Here is a 26927-nt window from a genome sequence, read left to right on the forward strand (position 1 = left end):
GGTAACATGTTTTGTGTGTGTGTGTGTATATATATATCCCTAGTACTTTATGTACTAGGGATTCTTCACTTGCTTTACTTCCCCTCTTGTACTCTAAGCCAATTCCACCCTCACTGAAATTTCCTTTTGTGCTGGGATACATACGCCTTGGTGAAGTCAGTGATCCTGTGCATTTCCCTCTCCAATTTCTCATTTTGAGGCCATTATTTCCTCCCCTAGCCTTTGAAGCAAGAACAAAAATTCAAAGGAACTGTTGGCACTTACGGATGAGGCTAAGAATGTTTCACCTCCAGGATTCTAGCTAAGATGGGCATGTGGAAAGAGCGAGTAACTCAGGCTGCAGGCACTCAGGGAGCAGAGTGGAAGATCAGAGGATAATTTCTTCACGCCACCCCAGGGGGTCACTTGCAGCCAACCTCCTGTTCAACAGTGCTGAAAGCCCCTAGACCTCGACAACGCACAGGAGAGGTGGGCACCCTGTGTGGGGAGAGGAGCCTGGATGGAGAACCTCTCCCCTCTGCCAAGTGACCAGGTGCATCAACTGCTGTGGTTACCCCTCTGCTTCGAACTGTTCTCCCAGTTCTTCCTTCCTTCGGTCTCACTCCTGCTAATCCTTCCTCTTTCAATAGTAAGAACCGCTTCTTCAGTGTGCCTCAGTACCCTGTCCTGATCTCTAGAGTGCCCTGTACTGGTTTCTGTACTTCCCTTACTGACGTTACTGTCAGGCAACATTCTACATAAGGACTCGCCTCGTGGTCCAGCGGTTAAGAATCTGCCTGGCAATGCAGGAACACAGGTTCGATCTCTGCTCTGGGAAGATCCCATATGGTGCAGAGCAACTAGGCAGATGCACCACAAGTACTGAAGCCCGCATGCCCTAGGGCCTGTGCTTCACAAGAGAAGCCACTGCAATGAGAAGCCCACACACACAACTAGAGAAAACCCGCACAAAGCAACAAAGACCCAAAGCAGTTAAAAATAAAGTAACTCATTAAAAAAAATAAAAGTCTTCATAGAGGCCTTCCCTGGTGGTCCAGTGGCTAAGACTCCACTCTCCCAATGCAAGGGGCCTGGGTTTGATCACTGGTCAGGGAATTAGATCCCAAATGCCACAAGTAAAGAGTTCTCATGTTGCAACCAAAGATCCTGCGTACTGCAACTAAAAGATTTCACATGCTGCAATGAAGACTGAAAATCCTGTGTGCTGCAACTGAAACCTGTCAAATAATTTTTTTAAAAACATCTACACAGGGACGTCTTTGGCAGTCCCGTGGTTAACACTTCCCCCTCCAGCGCAGGAGGTGCACATTTGATCCCTGGCAGGGGAGCTAAGATCCAACGTGCCACAAAAAAACAAAAACAAAACATACAGCAGGAGCGATGTGGTAACAAATTCAGTAAAGACTTTACTAAAAAAAAAAATTCTACATAGATTATTTACTCCTGACAATAGATTTATTAGGATTCCTATTCTACAGATCAGGACATAGGCACAGAGGTTAAGTCACATGTCCTATAACATACAGGTCAGAAGTAGCAAGACAGGCTATACACACCTGGGCAATCTGGCTCCAGGGCCCACATTCTTAACCACTAGACTGTACCTGCCTCATATACAAATATGTACATGTTTGGGACTACTTGTTTAGCATCTGTGTTCCCTTGAGATGAAGTTGGGTAAGGGTGGGAGGTGGGTAAAATCAGTTATCGCTGAACTTCTAGCTGTCAGCAGACATGTTGCTGCTGTTAATGTGTGTCAATAGTGGAATATATTTTACATATTTTATTTAAAAAAATTATCCCCAATCACTTTCTCATACAATTTTTTAAAAACTGTTTGATATTTATAAATTAGTTATTAGACCTTTGTAGGAAAAATACAAACTTGGTCTGGCTCCTGCCATTATTCCTAAATTATTTTCTGAATCTTACAGCATTCCACTTCCCCTTCCCCACCAGTACATACAGACATCACAAGGGAGAAGGAGCAGTAACTTCAAGAACAGAGCCGCCATCCTGTCGTGTCTGACACAGAGTCAGACCATGGTGCTTTCTCCTAATAAACAATGTAGCCTCTAAGCAGTAACTCCACTATGGTGAGGATGCTGAGTATTAGACCAGCCACTTGGGAAGACAATATGCGCATAATGTGTGCATGCCCTTAACCACTTGTTTTGATGAGTGGTTAAGAACCGAGAAAACATTCTTAGCCCTCCACTTTTTAAAGTAAATTTACTACTACCTGTATTTTTTATATCTTATTTTCTCATTACACTGTTTTATTTTTAACTGACATATACACAGACTGTAATCCACAAATATTAGGTGTATGATTCTACTGAGTTTTGACAATTGTATACACATGTTTAACCACCAATTAAGATCAAAACATTATTTAAAAAAACACAATATTTTCATTGTTATCTAATGGGGGTGCAGCTGCTGACAAAATCAGTACCCACAGATGGTAGATAGAAAAGGTGTCTTTAATCAGAATGCCAGCAATCTGGGGAGACAGTGGATTCAGTGTCCCCCAAAAACTATCTCCGAAGATTCTGCTTGGCAATGAAATTTTTAAAGGGAAGTAACATCAGTTAATCACTGACACGGGGGGGGGGGCGGGGGGTGTCAGAATTGTTGCCATTCCCCACTGTGTGCAGGCTCCTCAACTTCTTTTTTTAAAAATACAAGAATCTTGTGGTTCCAGCTACTCTTATCAGGTAAGGATTCTTTTGCATTTCTTTTCTTTTTTTAAAATTGATTCATCTGGCTGTGCTGGGTCTTAGTTGTGGTATGTGGGATCTAGTTCCCTGACCAGGGAAACTGCTCTCCCACATTGGAAGAGTGGTTTTAACCACTGGCCCACCAGGGAAGTCTCCTCAACTTCTTTTCTTCTTCTAGCTGTAATCCTGTTCATGCACTGATCACACAGTTTGGGAGATTACTGAAGGGGAAGCTAGGGAAGAGATCTGGTCATCAGTTACTTACTTATTCCTCACTTCTACTTCTTTGGTCTATAGAAAGAACCAACAAGTTAGGTTTGATTGATTAGAATAGGTATTGTTTGATTAGAAGATTTCAAAGGTGTGCTTGGCCTGGAGATGAGTGGAGCCTGGGGGCGCCTGGTTTAAAAGTTAGTTAAAGCATAGCTGTACTAAAGTGACAAGACAAGAGGCTTCCTGCTGCGGCTGGTTTCCTGCAAAGAGCTGCTTACACTGAATCTCATATAAGTGGATTATACATTTATGCATCTTGTGTCTGGCATCTTTCTTTCAACATAATGTCTGTAAGATTCTTCTGTTTCATCATGTGTATCAGTAGTCTGTTCCTTTTTATCGCCGAGATGTATTCTATTTAATAAATATACTGAAATTTATTTATCCATCATCCTGTGATGAACATTTGAGTTGTTTCCAGCTTGGGATTATTATGAGTAAATCTCCAATGAACATCTGTGTGCAAGTCTTTATCTTTCATTTCTCTTGGATAGTAACTAGGAGTAGAACTGCTGGATCACAGAGTAAGCATAGATTTAACTTCTTGAGAAACTGCAGAACAGTTATGTAAAACCACTGCACCATTTTATATTCTCTTGAGAGGCTTGTGAGAGCTCCAGTTGCTCCTGATAGTTTCCTTGCTTGACCAACATTTAGTCAGGCTCCTGAACCTTCTCCTAGTCTCATCTGTGCACTTCTTTGTAAGATTCAGTTTTAGAGAGACCTACCCACCCTTGACATCTCACTACCCTCAATCTCTGGTCAGGTCCTTCATTCTCCACCATCTCGCAGGTGATGTCTGATCACCCTGGCCTGTCTTCAGCAAGAATCCCATTAAATTGGCTTTACGAAAATTCTCCTTACCCCTGATGTTTCCTTTTAGTAATTTTCCATCCACCCCCCTGCTCCTTGACTATAAATTTCCACTTGCCCATGCTGCATTTGGAATTGAGCCCAATATTTCTCCTCTGCTGAAAATTCCATTGCAGTCATCCTTATGCTTATGGCAATGGTCCTGAATAAAGTTTGCCTTATCATTATTAACAAGCGTCACTGAATATTTTTTTTCTTTAAGACTCCACAACTTTACCAACACATGGTGGGTCAATCTTTAATTTTAGTCATTGTAGCAGTGTGCAGTTGTATCTCACTGTGACTTTGATTTGCATTTCCTTAAGAACTAAAGATTTTGAACTCTTTTTCTTATGCTTAGTATTTATTCCCTTATAAACTGGTCAGATCGTTCACACATTTTGACATAAATGTTGCAATGATTAGAAATGTGCTCTAGAGTAATATAATTTGAACTAAAATCTGTTAGTCTATTCAGTCATACGTTAAAAAATATTCAATGAGAATCTACCATGTGTCATACATTTTTCTAGGTTCATTAACCAGCTGAGATTAAGACAGATAAGACCTTTGCTCTTGTCTGAAGAGTTAATATTTTAATAGGGAGAGACAAAAAGTAAATTAGAAGCAAACAAATAAGATAATTTTGATGGTATAGAAATGCTCCTTGAAGTGTTATCAACTAAAACATGCAAAACAACTTATATCCCTAAGGAGGAGGAGAAAGGGGACTTAGGTAATTTACCTGATATCAGATTGAGAGACTATAATAACATTAAGTTGGTAGTTGTGACGTTTAAAAATTCTTAGCCGTATAAAAAGTCAAATTTAAAACTGTACATGTACTTTGTTTAGGACTATATAAAACACCTGTGTTTATGGACAGAAACTAGAAGGACCCAGAAGAAAAAGCAATCGCTGTTTGTGTGTTTTTTGTTCACTTGCTTTGTGGTGGAATTACGGGAGCTGAAGGGCTTTTGGTGTCGCTCCGATTTTTGCTGTCTTACATGATACATGCCAATATCCGCTGGATCATCGAAAAAGCAAGAGAGTTCCAGAAAAACATCTATTTCTGCTTTATTGACTATGCCAAAGCCTTTGACTGTGTGGATCACAATAAACTGTGGAAAATTCTGAAAGAGATGGGAATACCAGACCATCTGACCTGTCTCTTGAGAAACCTGTATGCACGTCAGGAAGCAACAGTTCGAACTGGACATGGAACAACAGACTGGTTCCAAATAGGAAAAGGAGTACGTCAAGGCTGTATATTGTCACCCTGCTTATTTAACTTATATGCAGAGTACATCATGAGAAACACTGGGCTGGAAGAAGCACAAGCTGGAATCAAGATTGCCGGGAGAAATATCAATAACCTCAGATATGCGGATGACACCACCCTTATGGCAGAAAGTGAAGAAGAACTAAAGAGCCTCTTGATGAAGGTGAAGGAGGAGAGTGAAAAAGTTGGCTTAAAGCTCAACGTTCAGAAAACTAAGATCATGGCATCTGGTCCCATCACTCCATGGGAAATAGATGGGGAAACAGTGGAAACAGTGTCAGACTTTACTTTTTTGGGCTCCAGAATCACTGCTGATGGTGACTGCAGCCATGAAATTAAAAGACGCTTACTCCTTGGAAGGAAGGTTATGGCCAACCTAGATAGCATGTTTAAAAGCAGAGACATTACTTTGCCAACAAAAGTCCGTCTAGTCAAGGCTATGGTTTTTCCAGTGGTCATGTATGGATGTGAGAGTTGGACGGTGAAGAAAGCTGAGCGCCGCAGAATTGATGCTTTTGAACTGTGGTGTTGGAGAAGACTCTTGAGAGTCCCTTGGACTGCAAGGAGATCCAATCAATCCATCCTAAAAGAGATCAATCCTGGGTGTTCATTGGAAGGTCTGATGTTGAAGCTGAAGCTCCAATACTTTGGGCACCTCATGCGAAGGGTTGACTCATTGGAAAAGACTCTAATGCTGGGTAGGATTGGGGGCGGGAGGAGAAGGGGACGACAGAGGATGAGATGGTTGGATGGGATCACCGACTCGATGAACATGGGTTTGGGTAGACTCCGGGAGTTGGTGATGGACAGAGAGGCCTGGCGTGCTGCAATTCATGGGGTCGCAGAGAGTCGGACACGACTGAGCGACTGAACTGAACTGAACATGTTACCTCATTCGTAACAGCAGAAACCGGCACCACACAATTTTCTTCTGGGACTTTCCTGTGTGCAAGGCCTTACAGCTCAGAGACGCACACACTACAGGATGTGACAGACTTAAAAATAAACTGAGGTTTCTGCAATGTGACGTGGGGCAGAAAAGTGAGAGCGTGGAGTTGCACTCCACAGAACTTACGGATTTTAAGGCACGACGAGGCCGCTCCTGAGGCAGTCAGCGGAAAAGGAGAGCTGCCGCAGGAGGGGCGGGGCGAAGCCCCGCGAGGCGCGGACTGGTGACATGTGGGAACTGACGTCATCTTCGTGAACCGCCGCTTCCGGCCCGCGTGAGTGTGGATCTGGCGCCTGCAGCCGGGCCGAGACTGGTGTTGCTGCGCTAGCCGCTGTGTGTGTTTCCCGAGTCGGCCTTCCTCCGTCGGGACCATGGCCACCGACTCGTGGGCCCTGGCAGTGGACGAGCAGGAAGCGGCTGTCAAGTCGGTCAGTGGCTTCAGCTCCAGACGGGGCGAGCGTAGTAGGAGGGCCCGAGCTGACACTGCTTGGGGTCCGGGGAGCTCTATGGGTTGGGCAGACCCGGGGCCTGCACACCCCGAAGGTTTGCGGCGGGGAATCTCTTAGCCCTGATTTGCGGCTAAGGCAGAAGAGGCCAGCATGGAGCCTCTCTTCCTTTGACCTGAGCCAATTAAAGGCTTTGTCCTGTACTTGTTCTGTATACTGTCTTTCCTACATTGCACCTCCTTCTCAGTGGGGATTGTAAGGACAGGAACAGTGCTGATTCTCTTTTTCATCTATTTTCTGAGTGATTCTATATTACTCTTATTTTGCCAGTTTTTAGATGCCTGCTTAACATGGTTGGCAGTTTGTATCACTTCGCAGAATAACGAATTTGGGTTTATATTTAGTGTTTCAATCTGTTGCAAACGTTGCGGGAGGCACTACAAATTGTTTCATCGCTGTTTAAAGTGACATTTAATTTCATGCATTGGTTCTTTAATTAGTGAAGATCCATTCAACGGGAAGGTAATTATACTGTAAACTGTGACTCTCTGTTCTTACCTCTTTAAGGTATGTTGATTTGGTGGTAATGGACTATTGATTTTAAGAATATATATATATTTTAAGAATATATTGCGTTGCTTTTTGTAGTCTGAAGTCTTATGTAACCTTTTAATGCCTAAATTACAACTCTTCTCCAGTCACCATTTATTGCTTTGGAAGGATTGTCAGTTTCTCAGCAGGTAGTTGAAATGGAGTAAATCCAAAGAAGTATAGGAAGAAGCTTTATGGTCTAGTTAAGAAGGCTAACTGGTGGGAATTGTTGTGAAAATGGTAAGAGTCATGTTAGAAGTGAACTCTGAGTGGGAAGAGGATATTTATGAGTAAGAAAGTCAGGGAAATTCCTTGTGACGAAGTTTATATTTGTGCTGGATATTACAGTAACTAAGAGAGATGAAGGTGAACAGCATTTTAGAACAGAATGTACCAAAGTGCTGGACTTGTACAGAGAACAGGAATCAGAATCATTTTTGCTGCAGCGTAAGGTTATTGGGTTGTAGTAGGAGCAGTATTGAAAATAGAGAGTGTACTTTGGACCTTAACAAAGAACTTACAGTGGAGAGGCTTTATTTGAATAGTTTGGGCAATTTTAAGGATACTGACAAGATAAGATCTGAGGACTAGCAAGAATTATGGGACTACAGAGAACAGAATATATTAGGAGTGGTGTCTAAAGAAAAGATCAGTGTGGAAATTACTTTAATAGTCCAGAGATAGAGGGCCTGCATTGAATGGTGAAAGTGTAGATGAAGGGGTGGATTTAAGAGATAATTGTGGAGGTATAAAGATTTAGATGGCTTCCCTGGTGGCTTACTGGTAAAGAATCAACCTGCCAATGCAGGAGATGGGGGTTTGAGCCCTGAGTTGGGAAGATCTCATGGAGAAGGAAATGGCAACCCACTCCAGTATTCTTGTTGGAAATCGCATGGACAGAGGAGCCTGGCAGGCTACAGTCCATGGGGGTCACACTAGAGTCGAACATAACTTAGCAACTAAACAACAACAACAAAAGATTTAGGAAAAAGAAGAGAATAGAGATAAAGCATAGATTACAGTTTTCAACCTGGATCCTACAAGGTGGTATTAATAAAGTGCTAATAACAGGTTTAGGGGAGTGGGAGGAACAGCAGATTTGATGTGTAGGGTGATGAGTACAGGTTTGCCAGTTCTGAATTTGAAATAAGGAGACAACTTGGTAAGTATCTGTTGTGAGTCACCAAGAGGTGTCCAAGTTCAATGGTTTCCTCAGAGGACTCACAGGACTCTGCATGTAATTGTACTCACAGCTATGATTTATTGCATGAAAAGCAAAATTAGCAAAAGGAAAAGGCCATGTTGAAAAGTCCAGGGGAAACCAGTGTCAAGCTTGCAACAATCCTCTCCTAGAGGAGTCAGAAGCTCCACTTTATTCCTGCTTAATTCCTCTAGCCACAGTTAGTAACAACACATAGGAAGTGTTGTCAGAGAAGCTTGTTAGAGACTAAGTGATCAGGGTTTTTACTGGGGGCCTGTCACATAGTCATTCTTTGCCTCGAAGGTACCAAAATTCCAGACTCCTGGAAGGAAAGCAGCTGTAATCATAAAACATCATGTTTTTAGAAACATAGTTAGTGAACCCTTCAGCAGTTTTGGGAATGGCGGGGACCTTCTCATCATCCAGGCTCCCAGAAGCCTGCCAGGGTTCAGCTTTCCAAGCTGGCTTTCCAAAGGCTAGCAGTCAGACCTGCTGTGTTAACTCCTGTCTATACAGTACCCATGAAGCATTTGGAGATTTGGCACTGGAGTTCAGGCAGAATCAGATCAGGGGTATAAAACTGACAGTTATCTACAAATAAATAAAAAAGTATTATAAAGGTTATCATTTGTATTCTAGAGTTTAAAACTAGTTTTCAGCATCAGGTATTCCCTAAAGACAGTTACTGAGAATTGGATTCAAATCTTTTTTAACCTACAGCCCTATGAATAACACAAATATAGACCTAAACATACTCGTATCTGGTTTTATCCATTCTGTTTCTTGAGTGGCTGGTATAAATAAATGTTTTAAAACATTGCTTCCTAATAGTTGGGTAAGACCCCTTTTATTTTACCATTTAGATTTAAGTGCATTAGCTTGATAAATGTAATTGACCAGTGAACAATTTGGGGGTTATGAGCCCCCAACCCACACTGCAGTTGAAAATCCCCAAATAACATTGCACCTTCATATACGTGGCCCCACATCTTCGGATTCAACCAGCCATGAGTTGAGTAATACTGTAGTATTTATCCTTGAATAAGTGAACCCTTGAAGTTCAAACCCCGGTGTTTAACAGTCAATTGTAATTCATGGTATTCTGTTATCAGGTGTCTCTGCTCTTAAGTGTTTCCTTTCATTCCCATTCAGATGAGTAATTTGCAGATTAAGGAAGAAAAAGTCAAACCAGATACCAATGGTGAGTCACAAGTAACTATAATGTACATGTGTGCTTCTGCTTTGTACTCTTAGCTGCAATGTGGAAAGCAGCTTTCACTTAGCACCTTTGGCAGATGTCAGCACCAGATTTGAGAGCCAGTAAATTCAGTTTTGTCAGGCGAGTGTATTCTCCTCCGTTCTGTCTCGTCTCAACAAAAATTTGAAGCGACACAGACATTAGAGCCCTCGGCGTGTCATAGCTGTCGGGTCTTGGGCAGACCGTGTTATAGCTGTTAGACAGATCAGTGTTACAGCTCCATACTACAGCTCTATTTTATTTAGAAATAGCAGGAAAATCCATCCTCGAGGTGTGAGGGCATGCCAACCCAAAGACGCGAAGAGAAGCGTGGGAGAGCGCGCGAGCACACGGGAGAGAGACAGACCCCCGGCCCTTTGGCTCCTCTTTTTATATGCTTCTTCCTCCCCCTGGGCCTGCCCTGTGTAAACTGGGCTAGCCAGGAGTGCTGTTTGTTCTACCTGAGGTCCTCACTCCAGTCCTCGGACCTCCCTTTGTTCTATTTTTGTGGGGTTTTCCCTTTCTTGTCTTTTGGCCACCGCCATTCTGGACTCCTGTTTCCTATTCTACCTACCTAACAGTTTCATGAGTGATAAGGATAGATTAGTTTTCCAGATTAAAAAAAAAAAAAATTTACCTAGCTAGCTGTGCTGAGTTTTTGTTGATAGTGTTGCTCAGATCTTCTGTGTCTTGACTGTTTTTTGTTTGCTTTTTGGTCGAGTTCTTTCAGTCGTTGAAAGAGAGGTATTAAAATTTCCAACTGTAATTGTGGAATAGTCTATTTCTCCCTTTAATATTGTCAGTTTTGGCCTCCTGTGTTTTACAGATCTGTTGCCAGGTACATTCATATTTATGTGTTCCTGATGAATGGATCCTTTTATTAGAAATATCCTTATTTGGGCTTCCCAGGTGGCTCAATGATAAAGAATCCGCCTGCCAATGCAGGAGACCCAGGTTTGATCCCTGATCTGGGACGATTCCACATGCCGTGGAGCAACTAAGCCCGTGTGCCGTAACTATCGAGCCTGGGACTCTAGGGCCTAGGAGCCGAAACCACTGAGCCCACGTGCTGCAGCTACTGAAGCCTACATGCCCTAGAAGCTGTGCTCTGCACAAGAAAAGCTACTGCAATGAGAGAAGCCCATGCACCACAACTAGAGAGTAGCCCTGGCTTGCTGATACTAGAGAAAAGCCGGCACCGTGGCAAAGACCCAGCACAGTCCCCCCAAATAAATAAATACATAAATAAATAAAATTATTTTTTAAAATTAAAAAAAAAATACTACCCTCCTTTATCTCTGGTGATGATTTTGTTCTTGAAATCTGCATTACCTGAGCTAATCTAGCCTTCATATGCTTACTGGTTGCATCTCTTTCCATCCCCTGACTTTCAACTTATTTGTGTCTTTATATTTAAGTGCCTCTTGTAGGAGTATCAGTTCAGTTCAGTCGCTCAGTCGTGTCCGACTCTTTTCGACCCATGAACCACAGCACGCCAGGCCTCCCTGTCCATCACCAACTCCCGGAGTCCACCCAAACCCATGTCCATTGAGTCGGTGATGCTATCCAACCATCTCATCCTCTGTCGTCCCCCTTTTCTCCCACCCTCAATCTTTCCCAGCATCAAGGTCTTTTCCAATGAGCCAGTTCTTCGCATCAGGTGGCCAAAGTATTGGAGTTCAGCTTCAACATCAGTCCTACCAATGAACACCCAGGACTGATCTTCTTTAGGATGGACTGGTTGGATCTCCCTGCTGTCCAAGGGACTCTCAAGAGTCTTCTCCAACACCACAGTTCAGAAGCATCCATTCTTCGGTGCTCAGCTTTCTTTATAATCCAACTCTCACATCCATACATGACCAATGGAAAAACCATAGCCTTGACTAGATGGACCTCTGTTGGCAAAGTAATGTCTCTGCTTTTTAATATGCTGTCTAGGTTGGTCATAACTTTCCTTCCAAGGAGAAAGCGTCTTTTAATTTCATGGCTGCAATCACCATCTGCAGTGATTTTGGAGCCCCCCAAAATAAAGTCAGCCACTGTTTCCCATCGATTTGCCGTGAATTGATGGGACCGGATGCCATGATCTTAGTTTTCTGAATGTTGAGCTTTAAGCCAACTTTTTCACTCTCCTCTTTCACTTTCATCAAGAGGCTCTTTAGTTCTTCTTCACTTTCTGCCATAAGGGTGGTGTCATCTGCATATCTGAGGTTATTGATATTTCTCCCAGCAGTCTTGATTCCAGCTTGTGCTTCTTCCAGCCCAGTGTTTCTCATGATGTACTCTGCATATAAGTTGAAATAAGCAGGGTGACAATATACAGCCTTGACGTACTCCTTTTCCTATTTGGAACCAGTCTGTTGTTCCATGTCCAGTTCTAACTGTTGCTTCCTGACCTGCCTACAGGTTTCTGGAGAGGCAGGTCAGGTGGTCTGGTATTCCCGTCTCTTTCAGAATTTTCCACAGTTTATTGTGATCCACACAGTCACAGGCTTTGGCATAGTCAATAAAGCAGAAATAGATGTTTTTCTGGAACTCTCTTGCTTTTTCGATGATCCAGCGGATGTTGGCAATTTGATCTCTGGTTACTCTGCCTTTTCTAGTCTATAAAAATTTTGAATCATTATGTTGCATACCTGAAACTAATACAATATTGTAAAATCTACTGTACCTCAATTAAAAACAAAAAATAAAGTGTGCCTCTTATAAACAGCTAACAGTTGGATCTTGCTTTTTTTTAATCCATTCTAATAATCACTGTCTTTTTTTTTTCCTCACTGTCATTTAATGGGAGTATTTTATCCATTTACATTTAAGGTAAATATTGATGCAGTTAGATTTAGGTTAGCAATTTTACTATTTGTGTTCTGTTTGTCCCCTCATATTTTGTTTCTCTGCTTCTTTTCCTGCTTTCTTTTGGGTTAATTGAATATCTTAGAGTTATATTTTAATTTATTTATAGGCTTTTGAGCTTTATCTCTTTGCATCAGTTTATGAGTTTTATTAAAGTTTTTCCACATACATTTTCTGCTAGCTTTATTTCTAGATGCAGTATTTTATCTTTTAGTTGCTATTATAAATAGTATTTCTTCAGTAATACCTATATTTATAAAAGCTACTGTTTTCTACTTATTTATTTTGTACCTAGCTCTTTCATCTTTAATTGAGAAATTTTGTAGTCATTTTTAAATTATACTCTTAGTCCTGCAAGTTTACAATCACATATTCTACAAAAAGTGATCATTTTACTTCTTTTTAATTTTTAATACCTTTATTTTCTTTCTTATGTCTCATTGTGTCTGCTAACATAATGGTATATTTTAAATTAGGATAAGGAAGTCAGAGGTGACATCACTCGGAAGTCAACCAAGATTTCTAGAAATTTGAATTTTCTTATGCACTAAACTTAAAAATCCATTAAACATAAAGAAACCCAACTATTTACATTTTGATCATTTAAATAAGGTCTGATATTTATATCGTCCTACCTTTTGAATGGATTTGATATTTGCCTTTCTGATTACAATAACTATTTTCTTGTGTAGGTGTTATCAAAACCAGTGCCACTCCAGAGAAAACAGATGAAGAAGAGAAAGGTAACTAATCTTTGAAGCCCTGTCACCTAGGACTTGCCTCTCTGGAGCCAGAGGCACTGTGAGTTATAAGATCGAGGAGATGAAGGGCACTCAGCCAAGGAGACTGAGAATAGTCAGTGAGATAGAACCAATAGAGGGTGGTGTCCCGGAGACCGGAGGAAGGAAGTGTTTCAAAGGTAGGGAGTTGTGCATAGGTAGTAAGTTAGCAGAACTAAAAATTGGCTACTCAGTTGATTTAGAATGTAGAAGTCATTGATGAGTTTGACAAGGGGCTATTGAAGTCAAGTGGGGAGATTAGATGAAAAAACATCTAAGTGTGCACTCTGGGGAGAATAGGAAGTGGAGACCTATAATAGACAGCCCTGTGAGGGAATGCTCTGTAAAGGGGAGCAGAGAATTGGGGCAGTAGGTGGATGGGCATGTAGGATAAAGGAGGAAGATTTATGATGAGAGATGGCAAAACGTGTACATATGCTAGTGGGAATGATCTAGTAGAGGAAGAAACAGAATGCAAGAGAGAAAGGTCACTGCTGGGAGAAATGTCGTTGTCCACAAGACAGGATGGGATCAGGACCACAGCTGCCCATCCGTAGTTAATAGCAGCGAAGGTAGAGAGAGGACACTCACAACCCAGGTTGGTGTGTGGGTTGTCACCACATGTGGAGGTGCTTCTGAGGTTTACTTCTCAGGGTAGTGAGAAAGTGGAGAGGTTACAAACTGAGGAAAGGAGGCGATTGAATGAGTGGTGTATAGAAACATAGACTTGCCCAGCAACTCAGCACACTTGCATCTAGGGATCAGGAGTTATGAGACTTTTTGGTGTGATTGTGGTTTTCTCCCACCTTGCTGGGCTATCCAGGAGTGAGTGCAGATGGGGGGTTTGCCTGATGAGTATGAGGAAGATCTGCTGGTTTTTTCCTGCAGAGGACAGAGCCGCCCAGTCCTTACTCAACAAGCTGATCAGAAGCAACCTTGTCGATAACACCAACCAAGTGGAAGTCCTGCAGCGGGATCCCACCTCCCCGCTCTACTCAGTCAAGTCCTTCGAGGAGCTTCGGCTGTGAGTATCTGTTCCTTTGAACAACTGATCCTTGCTAATTCCTCTTTTGTAAGAGTTACTATCTCAGAGACCTTGTGGGGATTTTCCTTTCTACTTTTTTAAAAAAAATCTTAATATATATTTACTTTCTTTGACTAGTTAATAGTTCACATGATTCAAAAGTTTAAAAGTATGAAAAAGTGATGGTCTCCCTCCACCCTTGTCTCTTGGCAACCCAGTTTTCCTCCTTAGAGAATTTTAAATGCCACAGATTTATTCATCATAGCTGAAAGTCTTTTTTCTTTTATGCTCTTAGAACTTTCAATAAAATATTGGCTGACAGGTGATTTCTGGATGTCAGGAACATTTCTTATTAGGTAAGCCCTTTTGTTAGACTATAGGGTTTACAGTGTTAAGAAAAAGTTTATCTACTTTTATAAAATCTGTCCAAAAAGCCTGTGCAGGATTCCCAGTAACTATAGTGAAAATCAGCCTTCAGTGTTACAGAATTTTTTCAAAAAATCCAGACCCAGGATCAAGCCTTAAGTGTGTACATTTATGGCACTGTGCTGAGAATGACTTCTAACATGTCCTTACTCTAAACGCAGGGAATTACATAATGTCGTACCAAGTTTTCTGTTCCCTTCAGTAAGTTAGTGAAGAGGTATTTATGGGTCATTGGTTTATGTACATGACACTGCTGGGTGTTATGAGTAATACGAGATGTAACTACCGTTCTTGCTGCTTGCCAGCACCCAAATCATAGACAGAATAGCTGGTGAATAAGAAAGTGGTGCAATGTATGGATTCTTTGTCTTGTTCATTGCCCACACGTACACACTTAAAGTCAGAGAGCTAACTAGAAACCAAATCAAGGTGTTAAAGAAGCAATAGCTAAAAATAAGATTTTTAAAGTGTGGCCTTTTTTCCCCCCAGGAAACTATACTTTTCTATGTGTATTTTCTCTGTCAAGGGCTTTTTTCAGTAAATTTGTCATCTCTGCTTCTCTTCATAAATTCTGGCAGAGCAGCTAGATGTGCTCTGACAGCTTGCCTTCCCTAGTATCAGTGGTCTTTCATTTAAAGGACTGGAGCTCCCAGGTCAACCAGTGATGAATTGGCCTCTGAAAAGGCAAGTTCTTTCTGATTTAATTGTTAGTAGCCAGATGAAACAAACAATAAAACCTAGGCCACCTATATACTTGGTCTATTTTGCACTGAAAAGATATGCAAAATAAAAGGAAAATAATGAGCCACTGAAAGTTCCTGGATCACTTGAGTCCTCTTTCAGTAGTGACTTTGTTTTCTTGGCAACTAAATCAGAACCTGCCAAGCCTCACAGCCTTTTCTTCCAAATAGAAGTACGTTAATCTTCAAAGTTCTTTGTGTCCGAGAACCACCAGAGGCCAGAAGAACTGCCTTTTAGAGAGCCTGTTGAACTCTAAGGAAGGCTTAGAGAACATTCTTGCCTTGGTTTGATGTTTCTTTAATAATAATCTGGTGTGATTTTTGTTAAACATCCTGTCAGTTTAGAAGTAGCAGAGAGCTTATTACAAATGTGCTGTTAGAACAGCTTTAATTGATATTTGTTGTGTAGCTGCTTATATAAGAAGTTGGTGCTTTTCTAGTCTTGATTTTGACTAGACATAGTAAATCTGAGCAGTTGTACAGTTCAGTATGATAACTGAACTTCCTTTACCTATTTACTAGAAACTGGCTGAATCAGTTTTCTTACCTCTCAATTGTCCCGAGTCCTTGTGCAGCTGGCTTTTTCGGAAGGCCCATGGAGCACAGAGTGACTGTGGTTCAGTGGAGCACCTGCACTGGGAAATGAAAACCAAAGTCTCATTCTCTACAGGGACTTCTGTATCTCAGCGGTAGAGTAAGCGGTGTTTGCTTTTAGATATCTTTCATAATTTATTTTATACTATGAATTAATAGGAACCATTCCTACAGTATCCAGGCCAATCAAATTTGTGGGTCTACTGAAAGATGAATTTCTCTTAAGAAAGGAAGCTAGCCTGGATTTTATAAATTGCATAATAGTTTCAGATCAAGATTTAGTAGGGAAAGATGTTGGTTTTGTTTTCAGTTAGTATTTTTTAAGGCATAGGAAAATATGTCTGACAGAGATAGAAAGTATCACTCTTTGCTAGATACGGGGAAAAATAAAAAAAATCTTAGGTCTTTAAAACAGTTGCAACAACTAGGAACCATCCTCTCTCCCCGGCCTCCTAGGAAACCACAGCTTCTCCAGGGAGTCTATGCCATGGGCTTCAATCGGCCATCCAAGATACAAGAGAACGCATTACCCATGATGCTTGCTGAGCCGTAAGTATACAGACTCTGGTACACATCTCCAGGATGGGGTTTCACATCTCCCACCAAGAGTATAGTGTTCCTGAGCATAAGATGAGCCTTTGGGAGCAACAGGCTTCTTCAGGGAAACAGCTTGGACAGGTGGCGAGAGAGGTGCAATTCAACAGTTTCTGCCTTTTCCACTTAATAAAATCTGATAGAGTCAGTGCCGTTTTAAACACTTTTAAAAATAATTTTGAAAATTTTGAGGCCTGCAAAAAAGTATCAGGAGCCATACCAGGAACATTTCTGGAACCCCATCCTGCGAAGAAATAAAGCATCATTAATCTAGTTGACAGTTGTAGTCCCCATGTAACCCTCTTCACTTACAGCCCCCTCCCTGACCCAAGAGCGCATCACTGAAGTGGGTTGTCGTTTCTCATGGTTCTTTATCTTTTTACTACATACCTATTTTTCCCTAAGGATCTAAAGAGTAGTTGGCATATTTTTAAACCTTAGATAAATGGTATCAAACCATAGATAAATGATAACAACTTTTTTCATTCAACTATATTATTTTTCTTTTTTAATGATGAAAATGCCACCTGTTCCCATGACACTGAATTACATGAAGTGAAATACGAAAGTTTCCTCTGAAGCATCTGACTTAGTATCTTACGTTTTCCATAAAGGTGAGAAAAGGGAGCACACAGATTTGCCCAGATCTTACTCTGCAAGTATGAATTTCCATGGGCCTCTTGGGGTATAAAACTAGGGAACTCTAGCTGCACTAGAGTCTAGAATGAATATTTTTTAGTGTGAGCCCATCTAAAATAATCATCATTTCTCTTGATATTTAAGCAGGTTTTTTTTTAAACATATAAAAAATTTATCATTGTGCTCAAGGCAGAAAACCTGAATGAGGGGGAAAATCCCTTTTTCTACCACCCAAAAAGAACATTTGGACACTTGATTGTTTCTAACCAATGTTATCCTCATCTCTGTTCTTCCTTGGTCCAGCCCACAGAACCTGATTGCCCAGTCGCAGTCGGGTACTGGTAAAACGGCTGCCTTTGTCCTGGCCATGCTCAGCCGGGTGGAGCCAGCAGAGAGATACCCGCAGGTGAGGGGGTCCTGGGGGCCCTGGAAGGGCAGCGCCATCTGGGGAGGGTGTTGACAAGGGCATCCCTGGTGAAATTTGAATGCTTCTGATGCCTCAGACTGTTGCTCAGGCAAAGCCCAGTGGCACAACAGGCCCTTCCATAGGTAGAGTTGATTCGAAGCAGCAGCCTTAAACGTGGCTTCTGACAGCATCTGCCAAGCCAGGCCTCCCTGCTGAAGGCTTCCGTCTACAGCTGATATGTGGGCCTGGTTGATGAGGACGGGGCTCCTTACACTGTTCGAGGGGTAGTGACACCAGTGTTCCTGTTGCTCTGGAACCTGTGGTCTGCTCCCACAGGGCTTTTCTAAGCTCATCTCCTGTGGTCTGCCCGTTAGTGTCTGTGCCTCTCCCCGACGTACGAGCTGGCGCTTCAAACAGGAAAAGTGATTGAACAGATGGGCAGATTTCATCCAGAACTAAAGCTTGCTTATGCTGTTCGAGGCAATAAATGTGAGTATAAAGGGGCAAGACCCAGGCCATGAGCTCAGGCAGGGGTTGGGATGTTTGAATTTTGAAGATGAGGTGATGATATTCAACTTTCTGGTTCAGTCTGACCTTGGAGCCCAGCATGGATTTTAGCAAATTTATTTAAATACTTGCCCATTTCTCAATAATTCTCTCCACTCTTAAAATACGATTTTAAGTTGTTAAAAAAAAAAGTCCCTGCCTGAGTCATGACGTTCTTAAAGTGTGGAGTGTTTCCCTGAGGAGGCAAGGTTTGAATTCAGCATCCAGAGGTCTGAAAGCTGCCTACAGGAGAGAGTAAGCAGGGAGGATGGTAGGTGGGATCAGATCCCTTTCTTCAAAAGTAAAGCAGCTTTAATAAGAGTGATCTAAGAGCATGTACAGTTCTTACCAAGTCAGAAATCCTTCCACCAATTCTTTTTTCATGTGTTCTGCAGAATGTAGAGAATGTGGTTAAAATAGGAGGACAGGTAGAAAATTGGTAATGGGAAGTTACCAGAATATAAAACTACAGATCAATAAGAAAAAAGAAATCATTCTAATAGGAAAATGGACAAAAGCGGCCCAGGTGAACAGACCCCTCACTAAAGAAGGAATTCAGATGACTGGTCAATGGAAGAAGGCGAATAGCTTCGTTAGTCATCAGGGAAATGTCAGTTGAAACCGCTGTATGCCTTTCAGGTGGTAGAAATGAGGGAGTCTGACAAACCAAGTGTTCGCCAAGATGTAGCACAGAAAGCTCATGTGCTCCAGTGGGGAGTATACACAGCAACACTCACTTCAGGGAGCAGTGGGCATTACCTAGACAAAGAGAAGAGGGAAGTCCCTTCAATTCAGCCGTTTATAATCGCCTCAAGCAGTGATTCTTAAACCTTTCTATCTCTTACACTCTTAAACATCGTTGAGGGCCCTAAGTACTTATTTTGGAAGAATATGAAGAAAATCTAGCTTTTCTTATAATTTCAGATACTGTTTTTAGGATGCCATACCAAAACTCAACAAGTGGTAATTACGTAAAAGATAATTGCCATGTGATATTTGAAATCATATTAATGACCTCTTCATACTGTTACATTAAAATTCTTTGGTCTCCCTTGCACTTTGAATGCATCTTCTGCACAATAGTAATTTTATAACATTATACCTTAGTCATTTGGAAAATATCAAATGTCTTACTGAGTTACGCTGAGAATGTTGACATGTTTCAGTATACAAAATTTTAAATAGCATTTAAAATGCATTAATGTCCCCACCAAACAACTCAGAGGAGTTTACATACAGAGAAACTCTCAAGTTTACAGCAACACTACAAATTTTCCACAATTCTAATTTTCTCTTACACTTTAAGTGTTACCATGACAGCAAATAACAGTCAATTGTTTTCACTGAAAAATCAGGCTCTCCCTGTTCATTTTCAAGAAAGTGTATATCAGACTCCCTACTTAATTTTCTATAGTTTGTCAGTCAACAAACAAAAATGGCTAGTACAGTTCACACACAAATGATCACACAAGGACTTTTCCTGGAGAAAACCATCATGTTTCAGCATGCAGCAACAGCACTTTAACCAGAAATTATTAGGTTAGGTATTTCTGTATGTGTTTGATGTCTCAAACTGATAGGTGCAACTAAGTGTGGTGTACCAGAACCTTGTGACAACATGGATCTTCTCTAGATTGTTTTATATTAATAGGGGACTTCACTGTGTGTGAGGGATTAACATAGTAACACTTAATGCACCATCTTTTTAAAAATTCAGTGGAGACTGATCAGCAGTGTGCAGTGAAAATCACAGTGTGTTGGAGAGTTCATTTAAAACTCTTCCAGTGGAGTTGATGTATTCCTAACCAGGGTCCCCTTCTCAAATTTTAAATTTTGTTTTTAAAATTTAAGTTAAAAACATTCACATGTTTCAAAATTTAAAAGGGTATATTGTAGAAACTTCTTTCTCCCATACCCTTCAACCATTTGGTTCTCCTTCCTAGAACACCCAGTACTAACCAGCTCCTCATGTGTCCTACCAGAGATAGTCTGTGTGGCTACTGACAAGCGATAATATGTGTGTACATATATAATGTGTACAGTCACACACACGTACATGTACTACACGTATTATTTTTTGCCCCTATTGGTATATAGGTTGCTCTGTAACCTTTTTCACATTTAACAATGTATTTTGGAGATTGCTCCATATCAGTTCCTAAAACAGCTTTATACTTTTACTGGTGTCATCCATTGGATGCATCATATTTTGCTTAATTAGTTATGTTTTGATGCATGTATATCCTTGTATGTATGTTATTTCTCACATACTAATATGCATACAGGATTGATTCCTAATAGTGGAAGTCCTGATCAAAGGCTTACAGGCATTAGTAAATTTTTTTTTTAATGTTCTAAATTTCTTTTTTTTATGGGGAGGGGGTTGCGGTGGGCGGCAGTGGACACATGGCATGCAGGTTCTTACTTCACCAACCAGGGTCTTGAACGTCTGCCCCCTGTGGTGGAAGCATGGGGTCTTAACTACTGGACCACCAGGGAAGTCCCATGCATTAGTAATTTTGATAGATGGATAAAGCAGTTTCAACTCCTACCAGCTGTAGTTGGAGAGTAATGTGCTGTTGTTGTTTTTTTTCTAATAGAATTTGTATTTAGGAAAACCGTCTGCACAATTAGAATGTCTAACAAGGCAAAAAATCACTGGGCCAGAATCCTAGGACTCAAAACTACCAATTTATAAGGAAATCAGTGAAGCATGAGTGAAGGGATGGTATAAAAAGAATGAGAGTAATGCTAAAGAAAAAGAGCTGGATGATGGGAAATTATAGGAGGAAGTAGGTAAAGGAAACTAACATGCACGGAAGTCACTGTATGATTTATTCCCACCCACAGTGCAGTGAGCCAGGTGTCCTCATGGCCATTTTATAGCAGAAGAACCCAAACATTTTAGATAAAAATGCCCACAGAACACATCTTGTCTCCCCAGTGGAAAGGGGTCAGAAAATCAGTGAGCACATTGTCATTGGCACCCCGGGGACCGTTCTGGACTGGTGCTCCAAGCTCAAGTTCATCGACCCCAAGAGGATCAAGGTGTTTGTTCTGGACGAGGCTGACGTGATGATAGCTACTCAGGGCCACCAAGACCAGAGCATCCGCATCCAGAGGTAGGCCCTTGAGCCAGGGGGTACTTCTCGGGCCCCCGACCTGCAGTTCCTGCTCCTGCCATCTCACATTCCCCTTTCTGCCCCTGCCAGGCTCTTCACAGCTTTTAGGGGCATTTGTTTGATGGGCCATTTCCACGTCAGCACTGAGCGTGCTCCCGCCCAGGTTAAGGAGGGAGACTTGGACTCTCGGTCACCTGTTCCTGCCCCGTGTCTGCTCCCCCTTCCTCCCCGCAGCTGCTCCCCGCTGCCCCTTCCTGGGGATGCAGGCCATCAGGCCTGGGGAGGCTGTGCCCTGGTCCAGGGAAAGCCTGGGTCAGGGTCATGCCGGACACCTGGGCATCCCCTTGCAGGATGCTGCCCAGGAACTGCCAGATGCTGCTTTTCTCTGCCACCTTTGAAGACTCTGTCTGGAAATTTGCCCAGAAAGTGGTCCCCGACCCGAACATCATCAAACTGAAGCGTGAGGAGGAGACACTGGACACCATCAAGCAGTATTACGTCCTGTGCAACAGCAGAGACGAGAAGTTCCAGGCCTTGTGTAATATCTACGGGGCCATCACCATTGCTCAAGCCATGATCTTCTGCCATGTGAGTAGCAGCAGCAGCAGCAGCAGCAGGAGGCTTTCGGGGTGGGGTTGGGGGGTGGGGGAGGAACTCCACTTAGGGGACCAGGTTCCTTCCCTGTGACTGGAAAACAAATGGTTTGTGAAGATGGAAGGAACAATTTCTTCATAGTATCCTGAGGTATATCCATAGTCTAAGCATCGAGTCTCCTGAACTTAAATACCATCTGTAGGTGATACATTAGAAAGCCCAAGTGAATAAAACTGATATTTGTAGGAAAAATAAGAAACCAAACAGGATGACTGGCTAGAAAATTAAAAGAAAATAAGTAGTTTTCCAGTCTCAAACTCAAACACTTAGAAATTGGAAGGACAGACCCCATTTATAATAGTTAGTGTAATTTTTCTGGAATATATAAGATCACCGAAGAAAACATCAAAATGCTGTTATGGGGTATAAGAATAAGCTCTTACTCTATTATTAGAACACTTGTAAATTAAAAAAAAAATTTTGTCAAGAGTTGCATCCTTCTCCCAAACTCAGACTGAAACTTTCAAGCCTACAGAAAAGATGAAAACAATATAAAATGAGGGCTTTTATGCCCTTCACCTGTTGTTAGCAGTTAGCCACATTTGCTTTATCCATAAGCTTCTGTGTAGGGCTGTCTGTACTTTTTCTTTCTGTTGACTTATTTTAAAGTCAGCTGTAGATATTTGGACATTTCCCACCTAAATGCTTTCTAAGAATGAGGCGTGGTCCTACATGAGCACACCACCACTCTCCCACCTTTCAGGATGACGTCCCCTCTGAAGTCCATCCATATGCCACCTTACCCATGTATACTGAAATGGCCTTTATTGCTTTTGGTTGCTGCTGTTAAGCCAAGAGCCAGTCAGAGATTGTTGCATTTAGTGTTGTGTCTCTTGAGACTCCCTTAATACAGAACAGTTTCTCCACCTTTCATGACATGGACATTTTGATGAGTCCAGCCAAGCTAGTAATTAGTCTTTAGATGTCTCTGACTTTTTCCCCCTTGTGGTTATATCAAGGTTAAATATTTTCTAAGACTTATCACCCAGGTGACTTCCTTTATACCACATCATGTTAACAATTTTAGGACATTTGACTCTTTAACTGCTAAGGTTCAGTGGTCTTCCAGATCAAAAATATTCTCTTAAGATACCTTCATTCCTCAAACATTTTCTTCCTTCCAGACCCGCAAAACAGCTAGTTGGCTGGCGGCAGAGCTCTCAAAAGAAGGCCACCAGGTGGCTCTGCTGAGCGGTGAAATGGTGGTGGAGCAGAGGGCTGCAGTGATTGAGCGCTTCCGAGAGGGCAAAGAGAAGGTTCTGGTCACCACCAACGTGTGTGCCCGCGGTGAGCAGGGACTGGGTCCTGGCCCGCCAGGCTCGGGGCAGCAGAGAGATCTTTGTGTGTGGGAGGCTGCGATGGTTTGGGGGAGATGCTGTTTTGTGGGAGAGCCTGTAGGGTTCCCTCAGCAGAGGAGAACGTCCACAGAAGCCGGGAGTCCTGGCTGGTGGCCGAGAACAGCGCCTGCTCTTCTTGCGGCCCCAGGGCGGCATCAGCTGCTTCTCCAGATCCTCGGATCCAGCACAGGCTCTCCGACTGATGCCGGAATTTGGCCAGCACTGGGACGGTTCTGTCCTCTCCCTCTGGGTTCTGCCACCTGCCCGTGTCCGAACCCCAGAGCTGGCCTGTCCCAGACCCCTCCTTCCGCCTGAGCTTGGGGAGGGCAGGCCTGACTGGGCGGCACTGACTTCTGTCTCCCGTCGTCACGCCTGTCGCACTCTCCTTCACGCAGGTATCGATGTGGAGCAGGTGTCTGTCGTCATCAACTTTGATCTACCCGTGGACAAGGACGGGAACCCGGACAATGAGACCTACCTGCACCGGATCGGGCGCACCGGCCGCTTTGGCAAGCGGGGTCTGGCCGTGAACATGGTGGACAGCAAGCACAGCATGAACATCCTGAACAGGATCCAGGAGCATTTTAGTGAGTCCCGGGAGTGGCCCCGAGAGGCCCTGTCCCTGTCCCTCCCCTCTCCTTCCCCAGGACGGGAAGTTCTCCCAGACACTGGGGAGCTCGGGCCGGGCTGAGGCACCAGGGCCCTGGCCGCCACCATCCGTGTGCCCGCCCAGTGCCGGGAGCCTCAGGGCTCAGGGAGGCGCTGAGGCGGGAGGCGGGCACGTCCCAGGGGAGCCCTGGGCTCGCCCTCGGCTGTGCTGCCCCTCCCCTGCCTGCCTCCCCTGTGATCTGTGCCTGTCTCTCTCTGAACCCGCTCTTCTTTTCCCTCAGATAAGAAAATAGAAAGACTAGACACGGATGACTTGGATGAGATTGAGAAAATAGCCAACTGAGAAGCTCCTGTAGTCGCTGTGCCGCCCCCGCCCGGGACACGAGTGCTTCCACGGCGCAGCCTGACCGTCCCTGCGAAGATGACGGCACGAGTAGACGAACTGCCTACCTCATCTGAAATTACGTTTGGACTTGACAAAAATTACACAAATTATTCAGGAAGGTAGAAGAAAAGAATTTGAATTTTGGAAAATTGAGTCCTTTTCCTCCCATGCCTTTTCGAAGCCACACTTTCTCCCACCTTTATAAAAACGTAGTCACTATTGGTAACCGCCGGCCGCAGGAGGCACTGCCTGTCTTCTGGCCAGGGGTGTTCAGACCACCTCCAGGCCCTGAAGCAACAACAGAGGAGCGGCCTGGTCCCCCAGCTGCGAGCCCCGCGCAGGGAGGAGTGCAGGGCAGCAGAGGCCTGTCCCTGACTCAGGCTTCCAACAGGTGTCTGTTGCCCTTGGCCTCCTGCCTTCTCTGCGGATCCACTGGTGTCCCAGCTGAGTGCTTCACCTCTGTTCTCTGCAGAGGAATCCCGCCCTCTCCCGGTGTGAGCGTCTTGGCTCCCTTTGTACGCCTCAGATTTGGGGGGAACAGGAAGTCAGCAAACTGTCTTCAGAGGCACTGGCCTGGCACAGCTGGGTGACCCAGGGCTGCCTCTGCCTCCCGCAGTGGCTCTGTCTGCTCAGGTGCCTGGCGTCCCAGCCGCCGAGGTGGTTTTTGACACACATCTGGCCGGGTGAGCTCTTACTGTGGACGTCACACTATGCCTGGATATGAGCAGCAGAGTTTGGAGAGGAAGTTATGACCAAGTGAAAGCTCTCATGATCCCGTTCATCCGTAACAGTGGACCTGTTGCTTACTCTGATTCATACACTGTATGAATAAGGACGGACAAATCAGAGCTATACCCATCATCCACTACGTTAAAAAATTTAAAAATAATTATGGAACGCTTTCCTAATCATGATTTGTTGTTTTTACTTGTATTTTTCTGCTTATTAGACTAATATATGCTCATTAAAAAGGTGTGTGTGTGTGTGTGTAATTTATAAAGTGCAAGTGTTTTGGTCCCCACTTCTCTGGGTTCACCACTGCTAGCAGCTTGATGAATATTCAATATATTGCCTTCTGTTTGATTATGTCAACCTACTTTTCTTTTACAAAAATGTGAACATTCTACTTACGTTGTGCAGCCTGCCTTCTCACTTACGCATGTGTCTTAGACATGAGACATGGATGTGCCTCATTCTCCATCAGCACCATTCCAGTATCTAGCTGCCCCAGCATTTGCATCCTGGCTCCTAGTGAGAAACACTGGGTTGTTGCCCACGGCAAATGCTGGTCCCACTCTTCTCTGCCCCGCTGAGACCTACTTAGGATGTGTTCCTGGAAGTAGAGTTGTTGGGTCAGAGTGGAGATGCTTAACATTTTAACACATTGCTAATGTAGCCTGCTGAAAAGTTTTTACCAATATGTCATTTCAGTGATAACAAAAATACCTACTACCTGCTTGCCAACCCCCCTCTATATTAATTTTTAAAACTGCAAGTCTGAGCGGCAAAAATAGATTACATAATGGCTTTTTAAAAAATTTTAGCAACATTTGGGTTTATTAGTATTTCTACCAGTACCTCTTTTGGGGGTGCTGCCCATTGCCATCTCACCATTTTGTCACCGGCTTGTTCTCTGTGAGTTATAGCCACTTTTCTACTCTAGGGAAGTTAGACTGTCTTGAGTGGTAGATGTTTTCCTAGTTTGTCTTTACAAAATCATTTTTTCTTAATACTACACAAAAGTTTAACTTCGGTAGTCTTAACATTCATTTTTAAGAAATCTGGATTTGGTGTTGTGGCCAGAACCCTTTTCCTCACCTCAGTATTATAACTACTTCCTCATGGTTTTGTAGGTCTTCAAATGATTGGCCGGCCTGACTTTCAGTGAGCGATTACTGTTACCTGTGGGTGAGCCGATGGCAGAGCTGTGCGTGCATGGGTCAGAGTTGAGACCGAGCGACAGGGTCCAGATGGGAGCGGATGTGAGAGGGAGAATCCTGGGAGTGAAGCAGGCAGACAGTGACCGCAGGTTATGAGGGGCGCATGCGAGCCACGGGTGTGGGAGGGGCTCTGAGAAGAAAAGGGGGGGGTGAGGCAAGGTGGGGTAGCGAGGAGGAGGTGTGCGGGTGCTCGGAGGGAAATGAGGGAGAAGAGGCCTGGTGCGGAGCCAGCATTCCAGTTAGGTGACACCCACGTGGACCCAGAAGCACAGCAGCGATACAGAAAAGGAAGAGCCAGAAAACAGAAAAATACTGCCTGACCCCCAAAAACGAGGTGACTACTTCTGTGGATCAGCAATCAGGAGAAATGCAACGTGGTGAGCAGGGCTGAAGCCAGAGCTTGCCGTGCTCCCATCTAGGGGCAGAGCAGCTGCTGGCCAACAGGTCCTGTGGAGCCAAGGAACCGGGAAGCGCTGCACACGAAATCAGAGCCTAAGGTAGCATCACTGCTCGGATGGTGCTGGACAGGAGCTTCACCTGCCTGCCCGCTGGATGGAGACTTCCATCAAGACGCAGGCCCTGGAGGCAGGGAAGAGGACTTGGACACTGTCCTGCAATAAGAACACAACCAAATTTCAGTAGATTCACACAGTAAGACTATTCTTGGATGTTCCTGATTGGTTGACTCTTGACCCTTTCCCCCGACTCCTTCCATTGAAAAAGAA

At 43.4% G+C, this 26927-nt stretch overlaps 2 protein-coding genes and 1 long non-coding RNA gene across 7 annotated transcripts in view; 1 reads left to right on the plus strand and 2 right to left on the minus strand.

Moving 5' to 3' along the window:
• Positions 1–2737: 2737 nt before the first annotated feature.
• Positions 2738–6265, minus strand: LOC145513193 (uncharacterized). Its single transcript, XR_014059186.1, has 2 exons — positions 6206–6265; positions 2738–5713 (listed from the first exon to the last, which is right to left on the minus strand). It is a non-coding gene; the product is annotated as an uncharacterized LOC145513193 (long non-coding RNA).
• An 86-nt stretch (positions 6266–6351) lies between these two features.
• LOC145513190 (ATP-dependent RNA helicase DDX19A) lies at positions 6352–25233 on the plus strand. Of its 5 annotated transcripts, XM_081508749.1 has the most exons (13): positions 6352–6507; positions 9470–9518; positions 11973–11984; positions 13100–13150; positions 14075–14210; positions 16427–16519; positions 17507–17609; positions 17984–18098; positions 21100–21277; positions 21628–21865; positions 23056–23218; positions 23664–23855; positions 24159–25233. In XM_081508749.1, exons 1-13 carry the CDS (start codon positions 6451–6453, stop codon positions 24218–24220), a joined length of 1449 nt encoding a protein of 482 aa, XP_081364875.1. In that variant the 5' UTR covers positions 6352–6450; the 3' UTR covers positions 24221–25233. The 5 variants fall into 5 exon arrangements, with proteins under 5 accessions (XP_081364875.1, XP_081364876.1, XP_081364874.1 ...); XM_081508750.1 differs by lacking the exon at positions 11973–11984 and having other exon boundaries at positions 6352–6511; XM_081508748.1 differs by lacking the exon at positions 11973–11984.
• ST3GAL2 (ST3 beta-galactoside alpha-2,3-sialyltransferase 2) overlaps positions 24351–26927 on the minus strand; it is a 58508-nt gene continuing 55931 nt past the window's right edge. The window contains exon 10 of the transcript XR_014059185.1: positions 24351–26813. The gene's annotated coding sequence lies outside the window, so the exon portion shown is untranslated. The remainder of the gene's footprint in view (positions 26814–26927) is intronic.

Source organism: Giraffa tippelskirchi, chromosome 7 (genome assembly GCF_054371585.1).
Source record: "Giraffa tippelskirchi isolate mGirTip1 chromosome 7, T2T-mGirTip1v1.2.pri, whole genome shotgun sequence".
NCBI lineage: Eukaryota > Metazoa > Chordata > Mammalia > Artiodactyla > Giraffidae > Giraffa > Giraffa tippelskirchi.

Excerpts from the sequence above, each read along its gene's own strand:
- LOC145513190 (XM_081508749.1), top strand. The coding sequence starts at position 6,451 with ATGGCCACCGACTCGTGGGCCCTGGCAGTGGACGAGCAGGAAGCGGCT. Across the intron at positions 6,508-9,469 it reads AGGAAGCGGCTGTCAAGTCG|ATGAGTAATTTGCAGATTAA; the intron begins GTCAGTGGCTTC and ends ATTCCCATTCAG. Across the intron at positions 14,211-16,426 it reads TCCTTCGAGGAGCTTCGGCT|GAAACCACAGCTTCTCCAGG; the intron begins GTGAGTATCTGT and ends CCGGCCTCCTAG.